At 39.2% G+C, this 15,154-nt stretch overlaps 2 protein-coding genes across 2 annotated transcripts in view; both read right to left on the reverse strand.

The window, feature by feature from the left end:
- The window catches only part of LOC146635840 (uncharacterized), a 44,504-nt gene extending 34,570 nt beyond the window's left edge, over positions 1 to 9,934 (reverse strand). Inside the window, exon 1 of the mRNA XM_085349166.1 lies at positions 9,916 to 9,934. The gene's annotated coding sequence lies outside the window, so the exon portion shown is untranslated. The remainder of the gene's footprint in view (positions 1 to 9,915) is intronic.
- LOC146635841 (uncharacterized) lies at positions 2,389 to 9,973 on the reverse strand. The gene is made up of 2 exons (XM_085349141.1): positions 9,916 to 9,973; positions 2,389 to 4,943 (listed from the first exon to the last, which is right to left on the reverse strand). Exon 2 carries the CDS (start codon positions 4,891 to 4,893, stop codon positions 3,025 to 3,027), a length of 1,869 nt encoding a protein of 622 aa, XP_085205267.1. The 5' UTR covers positions 4,894 to 4,943; positions 9,916 to 9,973; the 3' UTR covers positions 2,389 to 3,024.
- Positions 9,974 to 15,154: the final 5,181 nt, after the last annotated feature.

Genomic DNA, 15,154 nt, shown 5'->3' on the forward strand with positions numbered 1-15,154 from the left:
GTGTTTTTGTTTCACCTTTTGATGTGATGCTCCGGACGCCTTCCCAACCTCCACAAGTCTGTTGGCCCCAATTTTATGTGTTAAAAACTTCTCTTATTTTCTCCTCTAATTCTCTGCTAGCTGCTGTCTTTTCCACAGCTGCTGATTCTTGCTGAGTGTGGTTTCCATTACTATAATTTTGCTTCGGCCGCTGTGCTTGTGGGGGGCAGTTGGTCCAGGCCCGTAGCCACCTGTATTAACACACTAAGAGATTTATTTAATATCATTTTCATCACTGTTAAATAGACCAGCAGGCAACACGCCCACCTTTACAGTGCAGACTACATGCCAGTCTCCCAACACACTCCTCTCTCTACTTCTCAATAATTCTTCACTCTCCCTTTATTTCTCCTTTCTCTACATCAGTTTTAAAACCCAACATATTTCACACCACAAAACTGAAACAAATCACAGCTGTATTTATCACACAATCTTACTCTGCCGACTGAAGTGCCGGTCTAAATCATGCACGATTTGTCTCTTCTATATCAAAACCCAGCCAAGCATCAAACATTCACCCTCATTCAAAACTTTATTTGTAATATTATAATCAGCAAAATCAGCGTCTTATTTACAGGCATGTATCATTGCTTGCAAATCATAATTATAAAACTCAAAAACACGCTAAACAGGAAGCAAAAGTCCTCTGTGCGCTTCACAGCAGCCACCTCATTTGCATGTTCACACACCGTCTAAAAATAGCTCGCAGCGCTGCAGCGCGCTGTCGTCACACACGGCCTCGTCTCACACACAGCTCTATTACTTTATATTACACAGACGTCTTATATTTACAATCACTGTAAGGCCTGACAGATTTAGCGCCTACACAATTTTGACAAATTTAAGTTAACGGGTCCAACCGAAGAAAGTCCAACTTTTTTGTAATCAGTTAACCAGTATCAGACTCTAACTGTATCTGGCCTAATCTCTAAAGTCCCTAACTCAATTTAACAGTGTCCAAAAGAGCGCAGATACCATTACAGACTCTAACTCCTAGCTTATTCCGGAGTGCCCCAAGCTCCACAGTCAAGCCAAACTGAACTAACCCTGTTTGCCGACAGGTCAAGGTCGCGCGTCCATGGCCAGGAGGGAGCGTAACCTCCGGGCTATGCGCATCTTAGCAGACTCTAACTGCCGTCCTATAATAATTTATAACACTTTGAAACAACAGTCAGCACCCCAAAACAAGAGTCTGACTGAGGCAAGTGCAACCTAGAGGTCAATGGAGACTCTAACTCACAAAATGACCACTCAGGTCCACTCTTATAACCAATTTGGACTCTAACCAACAAAATGACCAATTCCCTACCAAACTACTTGAGACTCTAACTCAATTTCTTGGGACTCTAACCCAGTATTTAAACTTTTCTTAGCAGACTCTAACTGCTTTACCTTCTTCTTAGCAGACTCTAACTGCTTTAACTCATGAGATTTTTCATCAAAACAGACATCCACCAGTAATTTCAGTGAGTAGACTTTAATAATATCATGTCCAATTTGGCACACTTTGGAAATAGATTCAACAGGTAGTGCCTTACCTTTGTATAAGCCGGCTTATGCCCACTCACGTCAGACCACTGGCTTGTGCCTGTCCGTTGGACAACCTCGGACCGTCCAAACCTCCAACTTCCACCCCAATACCACAGGACGAGCCCCCAAGCTGTTACGAGTTCAAATATTGGGGATGGATACAAGAGGAAAAACCACAATAACAACACTGGTCCGGCCGGGTTGAGTCAAACGATGATTTTAATGATCACACGCGTGGGAGATGGACACCGTACGCAGACAGCATCTTATCTCAAAATGGTGGAGCATTGATCAAACTCTTATAGCCTCTAGTGGCCCCCACCTTATCATCAAAGCCTAAACATTCACATGCTTTCTCTCACACAGCGCCTAAGCTACGACCTTGGCTCTCTGTTTATCTGCTCCTGCTGAGATGGGGCAGAAAACTCCAGTATGTTCTGTTCTCTTCTAATCAGACAAATAAGGCGATGACTTTCTGCGAACAGTATTTCTTATAACTCAGCAGTATAATGCATCATAAAACAATATCATTCATTCACAATAAATCAGCAGTCTAATGTAATGCAAATCAGTTTAACAAATGTAATAGTTATCACCTTCTAATTCAGGAGAATAATGCAAACTAAAACTACATAATAATTCACAATCTTTAATTAGGGATCTAACATGGCATAAAATAATATTATAATCCCACAATACATATACATACATATATATATATATATATACACATACATACACACACATATACATACACACACATATACATACACACACACATATAAATATACATACACACATGTGTGTATGTATGTGCGTGTGTGTTTATCTGACTAAATTCAGTATGGTTCCAACAACAGTTTTTACAGTAAAATATGCTTTATATGCATGTACAATCCTTAACATACATATATTTTATCTGTGGGTGTGGGGCAGAGTGGGTGTTCGCCCAGGGAACCAAGCAGGCTAGGATTGCCACTGCTGACAAAACACAGAATGTGAAAAAGAGGGGAGGTATGATAACGGAACCTAAAGACTAGAAATTACAAATATTACATCAAGCAGAAAAACAATTAAAAGTATATAAATAGAAATAAACATTAAATATTACAATATTCAATCAAATGGAATGCTAATGTCAAAAAGCACAAAACACTGGGTCAAAGACCCAGTACAATGACAGGTATAGAAGTCTGCAATCGGTAGAGCCTCTTCAAACTTAATATGTCCAAAAGAACTTTGTCAGAGTAATGTCACATTGGTCTGCCAGTTTTGTCATAGCACGACATATGTTGTGGATTTGCTGATGCCTCAGTAACATTTGTTATAAATGAAAGTTTCCACAAATTTCATAATTACCACAATTAAATACACGCTATAATTGCAGTGTGAACAATCTGATTTTTTAAAATGTTTACATAGAATTGGCCGCATTTCAGCACTGACCAATAAAAATTAATTAACTCCAGTGTGGATTAGTTGATGATTTTTGAATGCATCCATGCAACCAAAACCCTTTCCACACTGACAACAGACAAATGGTTTAATGCCAGTGTGGATGGCCTGATGTTCTTTCAAGGAACTCATGCAGCTAAAAGACTTTCCACACTGATCACAGGTGAATGGTTTAACACCAATGTGGAGGAGATGATGTTTTTTTAAGTTTCTACGCCGAGTAAAAGATTTTCCACACTGATCACAGCTGAATGGTTTAATTCCAGTGTGGATGAGCTGATGTTCTTTTAAAGTTTTACTCTGAGTAAAACCCTTTCCACACTGACCACAGACAAATGGTTTAATGCCAGTGTGGATGGCCTGATGTTCTTTCAAGGAACTCATGCAGCTAAAAGACTTTCCACACTGATCACAGGTGAATGGTTTAACCCCAGTGTGGAGGAGTAAATGTTTTTTTAAAGTTGTACTCTGAGTAAAAGCTTTTCCACACTGACCACAGATAAATGGTTTAATTCCAGTGTGGATGAGTAAATGTTTTTTTAAAGTTGTACTCTGAGTAAAAGCTTTTCCACACTGACCACAGATAAATGATTTAATGCCAGTGTGGATGAGAAGATGATCTTTTAAGCTTTTACTATAAGTAAAAGACTTTCCACACAGATCACAGGTGAATGGTTTATCTGTAGTATGGATGAGCTGATGTTCTTTTAAGCCGTTACTCTGAGAAAAAGACTTTCCACACTGATCACAGCTAAATGATTTTAATCCAGTGTGGATGAGCTGATGTTTTTTTAAGTTGCCATTTTCAGTAAAAGACTTTCCACACTGATCACAGCTAAATGCTTTTAATCCAGTGTGGATAAGTTGATGTTTTTTTAAGGTGCTATTCTGAGTGAAAGTCCTTCCACACTGATCGCAGCTGAATGGTTTAATGCCAGTGTGGACAAGCTGATGTTTTTTTAAGTTGCCATTCTCAGTGAAACACTTTCCACACTGAGCACAGACAAATGGTTTATTTGCAGCATGGACGAGGTGATGTTCTTTTAAGCCATTACTCGGAGAAAAAGGCTTTCCACACTGATTGTAGCTAATTGCTTTTAATCCAGTGTGGATGAGCTGATGTTTTTTTAAGCTGCCACTCTGAGTGAAAGTCTTTCCACACTGATCACAGCTGAATGGTTTTACTCCAGTGTGAGCGAGCTGATGTCTTTTTAAGTTGCCATTCTCAGTGAAAGTCTTTCCACACTGATCACAGCTGAATGGTTTTAATCCAGTGTGGATAAGCTGGTGTTTTTTTAACTTGCTATTATGTATGAAAGCCTGTCCACACTGATCACAGCTAAATGGTTTAATGCCAGTGTGAACGACCTGATGTCTTTTTAAGCTGCCATTGTGATTGAAACACTTTCCACACTGATCACAACTAAATGCTTTTAATCCAGTGTGGACAAGGCGATGCTTTTTTAAGCTGCTAACATAATTGAAACACTTTCCACACTGATCACAGCTGAATGGTTTAACTCTAGTGTGGATGAGCTGATGTTGTTTTAAGCTGCCTTTTTGATTGAAACACCTTCCACATTGATCACAGCTGAATGGTTTAACTCCAGTGTGGATGAGTTGATGTTGTTTTAAGCTGCCATTGTGATTGAAATGTCTTCCACATTGATCACAGCTGAATGGTTTAATGCCAGTGTGGATGAGCTTATGTTGTTTTAAGCTGCTATTACGAGTAAAAGCCTTTCCACACTGATCACACATGAAGCTTCTGTCTCCACTGTCAATGCGCTGGCGTCTTCTGGCCTTCTTCATAGTGATGAAAGTCTTGTCCACAGGGATTACAACTCGTTCATCTTTACTTGCTGGCATTGGTTGGTCAAAAATTTGGAGAGGTTTCAGCACGCTTCCCCTTCTTTTGCCTATGACAAAGATGACAAAGAACTAAAACAGTGAAATGCACTAATGGAATAATAAAACCTATAAAGTGTACATATTAGAGCTGGGCGATAGATTTTTTCATATCACAATGTTGTTGTTTTTTTTCATTTCCGGCGATAACGATATCTATCACGATATAAGCCAAATAACTATATTTGTAAGATTTAAATGTGCCGTTGCTCACAAGTAAATTGTGAAATAATCAGCAGCTTGTTTTGATTTAAATATTTATTTCCCATAATAAGTAGAGATGGACCGATCCGATATTACGTATCGGTATCGGTCCGATACTGACCTAAATTACTGGATCGGATATCGGAGAAAAATAAAAAATGTAATCCGATCCATTAAATATCACGAAAGCACCTCACAAAACTTGCAACACGCCGTAACTCGCCTCAGAACGTTAGCACGTCGGAGCAGTATGCATCACGTGATAGAGCGGCTGTGGCATGCGGGACCTGTCGGTGGTCTGGATAGCATGTGGAGCTTCGCTAGCAACCCGGCATTTCATCTCCGACAAAGTTATCCCCGAGAGAAGTAAAGCAAGTGTGTAAGTCCATCTCTTAATGTAAAGCATTCCTGCGTTAAGCTTAACAAGCGATATATGGAGCGACTGCCTCTTCTGGCTGCTACTTCAATCATGAAACTGCTTAATGATCAGCTGATCGGCTTTTCTGTCGGGACTCCGTCTCTCTTCTTTGTTTTTGGCCCACTTTGCACCAGAAAGAGGAAACCAGCGGCTGAACAACAGCAGCACGTTTAAGCTTGATAAGCTGTTGTTAGAATGTATTTAATATTACTTTCTACTCGAGGATCTTTTTCTACGCAGCTGACGCTGGTAACTGTGCAGGGGCGGATCTAGCAAAGTTTAGCCAGGGGGGCCGATAGGGCATTAACTGGAAAAGGGGGCACAAAGACATACTTTTCTTTCTTATTCTCATTTAAAATGTCTGGCTGTTATTAAATAATTATCTGAATCTTACACCCAAAGTTTTAATCTGATGTAAAATGTATAGAAGTCCATTACTGTATATAGTAACTGTTAAGTCTAATATACCCTAGTAAGCTATAGTACATTTTCCTTTGGGAAGGTACCATCTGTGCAGTCTGCAATTTTGTTGAAGAAAGATGTTGAATCTATTTAATATTTCTTGAAAAATAATTGATTTCTGTGCATTTTTTTTCACACTGCATCAAATTAAGGTTGATTACGTCGATTAAGCATCATGAGGTGGAGCGTGAGGGGTGGTTCCCTATTTTTTATTTATTTATTTTTGTTGTTGCTGGGAGTTGGAACCCTATTAGTTAGGTTGCTTAATATTTACGCTAAGTACTCTTTAAAATACCAGAATAGGGAGGATGGTGTAGGTTTAAGTTTATTAGATTGATCAGTATTGCTGAACTATGAAATTTTTTTTTTTGCATACAGGTATAACAGAATAGCTTTAGTGTAGTTGTTCTTTTAAACTTGAGTATGAACTTATACAAAATGCAGCAAGATATTTAAAAAAAAAAACAATTTTGTTGATTAAAAAACACTATATCGGATTCATATCGGTATCGGCAGATATCCAAATTTATGATATCGGAATCGGTATCGGACATAAAAAAGTGGTATCGTGCCATCTCTAATAATAAGTTCAACAGGGTAGATGTACTTAAGGAACATGAGACTTTTTCAGATAAATAAAGGCAAATATTGCAAACTACACAAAAGGCAGCCGCTAAAGCGTTTAAGTTTCAAAATAGAACAAACAAAACACACTACTAAATTGTCAATTCCACTTAGAAACAAAATATTAATTCTAAAAATAAATCTTAGTTTGTTTTACAGAAGAACAGACAAAATTGACTAACTTTTGTCAATATCAAATAAACTGAGAACTAAAAGGAAATTCTCAATCTCTCCTTGTTGTATAGCTTAGCTTTTCAAACAGTTTTAACAGTTACTTTAGTTTGACAAAAGCCGAATGACGAATTAGCGCTTTCAGTCAGAGATTGAGCATACACCGGTTTATTGTATTTCCAGACTTGCTTTCGGCACAATTTACAGTGCACGCTACTCTGTTTTTTGTCAGACTTGAAATAGCCGAAATACCTTCACACTACGGAACTTCTGCGGCTCTTCCGTTCGACAATCTCTCCGACATTGGAACCATCATCCGTTTTCTCTTCGGTAACCTTTGGTCACGCTCTCGGTTGATTTTTCTCTAGTCGGCACACTAATTTCCTCCATTACCCAGGCGGCACGGCCACTGGCTGCTTCCCAAACAAATACACATGTGCAGCTTGGCACTTGTGCTGTACGTCAGCGGTCCCCAACCTTTTTTGCGCCATGGACTGGTTTATGCCCGACAATATTTTCATAGACCGGCCTTTAAGGTGTCGCGGATAAATACAACAAAATAAAACTAGTACCAGTACCGAAAAAAAGAAAATTTATTCATAACACGCGTGAAAAGACCAAGGAAAACCGAGTAAACGATAAAAACGATAACAAAATAACGCTGAAAACCGATAAAAACCCTGAAAACTATACATTTCACACCTGAGCCTCAACTCTCGCGACAGGGTACCAAACGACTCACGGACCGGTACCGGTCCGAGGCCGGGGGGTTGGGGACCTCTGCTGTACGTAACAAGTCACGTGACGTGATGCTGCGGCTGTGATTGGTTCGGCTCTGCGCTACTTAATTTGGATTGGCTGTTCTTTTTTTTCTTTTTTCTTTTTTAAGAGGACAAGAGAGATGAGGCCTATCGCAATCCGGTTGTTCAGTCTGACGTCACTAGCCGTGTCTGGGCCTAAACTCCGCTGCAGGTCCATATATCAAACGATCACTATGGCATTACTGAGAGTTGAAAAACTGTCTAAAGTCTTTCATCTTTAATAAAATGATCAGCGTTCTGCTCTACCAGGTGTAACAATTGAGTTTAACATCCAGGCATCCATGAAAACGGAATTTATGACATTTAACGGAGTTAGAAGTTAGCAGGGAGTTAGCTCGCTAGCTTCTATCTAAATACAATATAGCATGTCCTGACTGCAGGGTTTTGGAAACAAATTAAAACGTACAGCTCTGTTATCACTTCCAGCATAAATGAAGACAGAAAACTAAACAGCAGTGACGTTTGTAGGGTTACTGAAGTTGAGCTACCTGGTATATAATGATGTGCTACGTGACCGCTAGCGACACAGCTATGTTAGCATAATATAAACAAGTTAACTTTTTTCCACTCGATAAAAGTTACCGTGAGTGTTCTCGGTGGTCAGGAACAAATGTAATCGCATGGCAGGATGCTGTAAAAGGACCAAACTTCAGTCAGGAGAACAACTGAGATAATCCATCCACAATACAAGGTTAGTCATTCATATACTGCTGCATGGGCTGGGCTGTAGTTACATCATAAGGTTTTAAAAACTGAGCTTAAATAAATGATTAGCGGTAATAAAAGCCGAGGGAGGTCAACAGTGATCACTGACTGTTTTAGGAGCTTTTTGAGATCAAATAGAAGAAAATACATAACATTAAACATGTTAACAACACAAAAGCCATATTAAACGCAGACTACTTTAGACCCGGAAGTAGGATTCGTCGCATCATCACTGAACAACCGGATAGTTTAACTTTTCTATCGAGAAAAAGTTATTTCGCAATACATATCGTTATCGTTCTATCGCCCAGCTCTAGTACATATACATACATATATCTACACACACACACACACACACACACACACACACACACAGTGAGAAAAGTAGTAATCAAGACAACTGACTATTTTAAAGAATCTGAATTTTTTTTAAGAATCTAAAATATGAATATGTTTTGAGTTATTTAACAGTTTTTTGTCTCTTAATTACATGAGTGTTCATTTGGAGATTGATCCTTTAAATTAGTAGCTAAAATGTAAAAAGCCATTATAAAATAGAAAAATTATGAGAAGGTAGTAAAGTAAGTAGGGCTGTTCGACATAACAATATGTATCGGATGACGATGTGAAAACATCTATTGTTTCATTTTACGCTATCGTTTGTTTCGTGGTGTCGCAAAATAAACTGTTTACGGCAATATTTTTTCATCGTTTTGATGGTCACTGTAGTGGCTACAGTATATTACTTTCTGCATCGTTTCATGCATCGGTTAAAACACTCGACTCCAGGTACACGACGCCCAGCTGGAAACACTTCATACAAGTCGAGCTGCCCGAGATTCACAGAATTTACAGAAAATGTTACATTTTTGTGATTTATAGTGTTATCAGGATAGATGTCTTATATCGGGATATGAGATTTTGGTCATATCGCACAGCCCTATGAGAAGGTGTGTCCAAACATTAGACCGGTGGCTTAGTTAGCCTGGCTACAGAGCTGTTCCTGTTTTCCTCATTTACTAAGATTTCATAACTTTACAGGGGGCTTTTTCTTGTCCAAGTCAAAAGGGGTTCTCCTAAATTAGTCTTCAGTGTAGGTGTACTTATAAGTTCTTCCAGGGAGTCAAACTTCTCTGGTTTGTTGCCTTCATTTTCAGAGCGGCCAAAGTGTGCAGAGGATGTAATACTATTAACAAAATACACTATCAGAGATTATCAGAGGGAATAAAGCACAACTGTGTATCAGCTGTGAAAAATGTATCATGTGCAAAACTAGAACATATTATCAGATACTTTATGATAGCAACATGTAGAGTGTGTAAAGGTTAAAAAAAAAATCCAGGACCAAAAACTGATCCTTGAGAAGCTTATTTTCAGGAGGGTTAAAAACGGCTAACTTCATCTATCCATTGATTTAATGTAAGCAGGTTGAGAACATTATTTTTCTTCAGCAGTGATTTGTCTCTCATTTGGGATAAACAGGCAAAATGTCACTGTGTACAGAATTAGATGTTATTATTATTAAAATAATAACCAATTAATGTCTGTAGAATAATGTTGGCGATTTTTCTTTGTCACCTTCGATGAAGAACCAATGTTTCTGACTACAGGTGCTGAGATGCTCCTCCAGCAGACTCTTCGCCTGCTGCCAGTCACCTGTGACAGCAAAAAGATTTTTATATTTAAGCCAGTTAAATTTATTGTATTATTGTAGGGCACTACTGCAGACCATTGTATTGTGTAGCATTATTTTGCCTCGTAGGTTCAGCACCAATATCAGAATCAGAAAAACCTTATTAATCCCAGAGGAAAACTAAGTTGTCATAGCAGGAAATATACAACAAACAACATGCACTCACTGAGTGCAGAAACAGAGTTATGATGGATAAATATTATATAAAAAGATAAATATTGAGCTAAAGGTATCAAAATAATTTAAAAAAATAGTAGGAACAAAAAGAAAGAAGACAGGGAGCTGCTACAACAGCCTGCGCCATCTTAAAAGACATATTACTGATTCTGTTATTGTGGAATCTGTTGTATTTTTAGCCACCTCATGAAATCATAATACTCAGTACAACATCTTCATATGAAGAAAAACAACTAGCAGAACACAAATGATTAAAACAAAATAAGGCCCTCAATCCCCTCTCAGAATAACCCGAAATAAAGATCCCCCAGCGGAGAAGGCCGGCTTTGTAGTTGAACTAGGACTAGTAAAGACAGCTGGCTCACTCACCTCCCTGTACGTTAATGGCTACCTTGCAGAGAGACCAAGCTTCCGAGCTACGAAACGTACATCTTTCCAATTACGCATGAGAAACAGAAACGTGATATGCCGGAGACCAGAGGGGCAGCAGTAAGGAAGCTCAGTACAGTCACACTATATTTCCCTTAGACGGATTAAAAATACAAACAAAGAAAAAAAAAACTAAAAGTCCCCGTGGAGGATAAAAAGTATGATGACTGTGGTTACACTGTTTCTTCTGAAAGCCTACTTTGTGCTCTGGGCGGGCACGGGCACTACGTCTTCTTCGTCTTTGTGGTTTGTCGGCGGTTGGCAACAAACGTTGGCAAACAACGATGTGGTGCAATACCGCCACCAACTGGTTGGGAGTCTGTTCATGATTCGCTCATCAGAATAGAATAGAATAGAATAGAATAGAATAGAATAGAATAGAGTAGAATTCAGCTTTATTGTCACTTGCATCCATCCAGAAGTGCTTTAGCCATGATAACGATATATTACAAATATATATTAGCAATAATATAGATATGTAAATATATTACAGAAATGGGTCTATTATGGTATGTTATAATGTACACGGTATGAAGGTATGTTATAAATGTGAAAAACTATACAGACATATGAAATAAAAAAAAACTATACAGAAATATGAGCTATACAGCTATACAGAAATGGGAACTATGCAAGTTATAAACAGTTGTAGAATTAAAATTATCGTATTGTACAGAATGATTATTTACACAGAATTATACAGTATTTCAGTTAAGATAAGTGAGATATGTGGATAATTTCTACAGAGGCTATATAAAATGCTAGTGGTTGTGAATGGTGGTTCAGTCCATGTTATTATTGTGTGTATGAGGGTACAGTTGTCCATTGTGTGTGTGTAGGTGGTTGTGGCTGTTTGTATCTCCAGTCCATGGCTTTGTCCCAATTCAGGGTCTGCACGCTTGAAGTACGCACACTACGCGTACTACGTACAGTGCGTACTATAAGTACGAGCAGTGCGGAAGTGAGAGGCTTGTGAAATGGGACGGTCTAGCCTTCGTCGCCCTCTTCAGGTTGCCTAGCAACCATGATACTAACTGCGAGAAACGTTACATACAGCATTGTTTGACAGAAATGAAGGAGAAAAAATGTTTTGTTGGTCATTCATTTTTGTCATGACATCACTTTGATTAGCTGAGTATCTGAGGCTGAGACCACAGGACTGTAAAACATGATTGTTGGGCTTCATTTCTGTACTGAACAGTCATTTCAAGAGTAGTTAGTAATAACAATTAGCTAATGCTGTTCATGAGACTAAAATCATCTCACTGCGGTAATGTAAATATAATATGGCCAATATATTGCTGTTCTCTCTTTGGCTCTCGGTGAAGGCAGTTGCACTTTTCTCCTCTCCTCCTTCCCCTTATCTTCCCTGCTTAGTCTCTTGTGTCCTTGTCCTGTCTCGTGTGTATTACTTTACCTGGAACAGTCTCTCACAGTCGTTCTCTAAAACCTAAAAGAGAATTATGGATTTGATCAACTAGACCAGTTGATCAAATCTCTGAATGCTATTGACACCCTTTTCTCAATGAGAAGTCCTGGCTCGGGAGAGCCCAAGTGCCCTACAGGGACTTTCCCTGCCGGATACACGATGGATGGGTGGCAGAAATGGAGGATCGTGTGCCTGGCGGGACTGTCGATCGAGGACGCTGAAGATATCTACCTATTCGGAACCATGATAACAGGGTTCTTGCTGATAGGAGCTGGCTTGGCCCTGGCTTATTGGAGAATTAAGACAGCGTCTTAATTTGCTGTAAATCTGTGGCTGCGATTAATCACTTTACTGGAAACTTTATTAACTAGTAACTTCATCAGTCATGACAGAAGCTAATATTTCTGTCCTAACATCGTTTAAACAGCAACAGCTTTACTACAATATAAGCTAACGTTTACACCGCAACTTTAAGCTAGCACCATAAAGACGGTAAAACACGTAATAATATCTACGTTTAGGGAGCTCTATAGTATTCAATGAGAGGACCCTGCACGTCAATCCTCGATGCAAGGGGGGTAACCTGTGCGTCGATAAGTGAAGCAGAGGTAGCCTGACCATGCGTCACACATTTGACAAGTTGGGAGTGAGAACGTGTTGCCGAAACACCCGATGAATCCAAGGTCCACTACTGACGATGTGTCCCATACAATAATCTAGATCAGATCTCTAATCCCCTCCCCCCCCCCCAAAAAAAAAAAAAAATGTCAGACTAGCTTGGGTAAATGTCAGGGAGTTTTTATTGTTTTATTTGCTTATGCTTCAAAAGTTTTGTTATACATATTTCACCAGACACAGTTTTCTGTTAAAACAGGAAGCTGAGCCTGTGACACTGACAAGAGACCAGCACAGAAATACATATCCGCAGAAGTTGACTTGCATTATATTATTCTTAGAAATTGACCTGCAACACACATACTCTGTGACACACACACACACACACACAGCTTGCATGCAGACAGACATCAGGACCTGCGTGACAGGAAATGTGATTATATTTGCATATTGACGATGTAACCTATAAAAATAAACGAATACTTCAGTTCGGTGTGATTTGCTCTGAGCTTTTCACCCGTGCAGCACGTTAACCTACACAAGTGTCTCATTGTTGTTTATTCACCTGACTGTTTGTTAACTGTAAATCTCTGACAGTAAATGACCAAAAGTTGAGGCACACAGCGATGTGTGCTGCTGGTAAAGTCTCTGGGCTGCCTTTCCTCATAGAAGCCATCCCTCACGATTCTCACCATTTAAAGTAATGCATTATATCCGGGACTACTTTCAACTTTCTTTCTCAATCTGAGCCACAGAATTGATTGTGTGGAAATGAACATACTTGTGCGGTATCTGTATTTGTTCCAGGCAACCCAGTGGAAATCAGCCAGAAAGAATTTTCAGTAATTGACAAAATCATTTCCAAATTTATTTGGCAAGGCAGGAGAGCTAGGATTAAATATAAAACATTACCACTTCCTAAAGAAGAGGGATGTTGAGCCTTACCAAACCTTAGCCTTCCTATGCGGCTCAAATCAAGTCTCTTGTTTATTTCTGAGAATCAAAATTCCACGCTAGATGGAAGGACAACAAGCCCTCAATAATTAAAGACCTACCAATACAAGCAATCTTCAAAGTCCATGGATCAAAGCTCAGTGGAAACTATGGTAAATGGCCTGTATTTATATAGCGCTTTACTAGTCCCTAAGGACCCCAAAGCGCTTTACATATCCAGTCATCCACCCATTCACACACACATTCACACACTGGGATATGGGATAAAGTAAAAGGAGAATACAAGTTATAATAATAAATAATAAAATTCAGATACTTTAACGGTAGCAGCATCACAGCAGATGGCCGCCCCTCCCTGAGCCTGGTTCTGCCGGAGGTTTCTTCCTGTTAAAAAGGGAGTTTTGTCTTCCCAATGGCGCCAAAGTGCTGAACATGAGAGGTTTTTGGACCAATTTTGTGTTCTCCATTCTTTAAGCACCGGTTTGAGCACCGTTTGAGCACCGGCACCGTTTCAAAAGTACCGATTTGGCACCGGTATCGGATAAAACCTAAACGATACCCATCCCTACTGTTAAGGTTCACATAATTGAGGAAGGGTACAAGAGATGATCGAAGAATAACCACACTGATCCGGCTGGGTGAAGTCAAACGATGATTTTAATACACGCGTGGGAAGATCACTGCAGACAGCAATTGATCTTCGACTTAATCAAAGCATACACAGATTTTTATAGCATCAGGGTTTGAATTAATGACGCCCCTTCATACGTCACAGACAGAATACATACATACATCAAATCAAAACCACAATGACTTTTAACACAGTTTAAAAGAACGTTGTCTTTTATCTTCATGGCCGGTACTTCCTGTCACTGCCAGATGCTCGCTTGTCATCTTGACACCTCAGCAGCAGTTCTGCGACAAACTGCTCTTTTTGCAACCCCAAGCAAAACATGATTAAACTTCCACCTATAAATGATTCTCTCTGAGTGTGTGTGTGTGTGTGTGTGTGTGTGTGTGTGTGTGTGTGTGTGTGTGTGTGTGTGTGTGTGTGTGTGTGTGTGTGTGTGTCATCCTCAAATGCTCTCTCAATTCACCCGTTGCACTTCTGACCTTTTACCAGACCAGAGGCTCATCCTTATGTGTAATAACCTAACTGAAACTACATGTACTATGTTGAATAAATGTTTTAATCAAGAACCTCTACTAAAAGCTTAGTAAAAGAATATAAAAGTATAACAGACAATTTGAATAACCTAGTAATTCAAATAGCCTCGTCTAACCTGCTCCTCAGAATAACTTAGACTCTGCTTTCACTTCTGCAAACTCTCTGCAACTTCCTGTCAGCCTGCAACTTATTCTTTCTAAAACACACACACTGTTTAAACCTCTGAATACAATATCAATGCTGCAGATTATATTATTAATGCAATGGTAATGATGATTATTTACCAATAGCAGTAAAATAATTTCCCTGCTCCACAATACATACATACATACATACATACACACACACACAC

This window comes from Diplotaxodon limnothrissa, linkage group LG3 (genome assembly GCF_057381915.1).
Source record: "Diplotaxodon limnothrissa isolate DT_005_m linkage group LG3, D_limnothrissa_male_GT1.1, whole genome shotgun sequence".
Lineage (NCBI taxonomy): Eukaryota > Metazoa > Chordata > Actinopteri > Cichliformes > Cichlidae > Diplotaxodon > Diplotaxodon limnothrissa.

Bases quoted from the DNA above. Each gene is read 5' to 3' on its own strand.
- LOC146635841 (XM_085349141.1), bottom strand. From the start codon at position 4,893: ATGCCAGCAAGTAAAGATGAACGAGTTGTAATCCCTGTGGACAAGACT.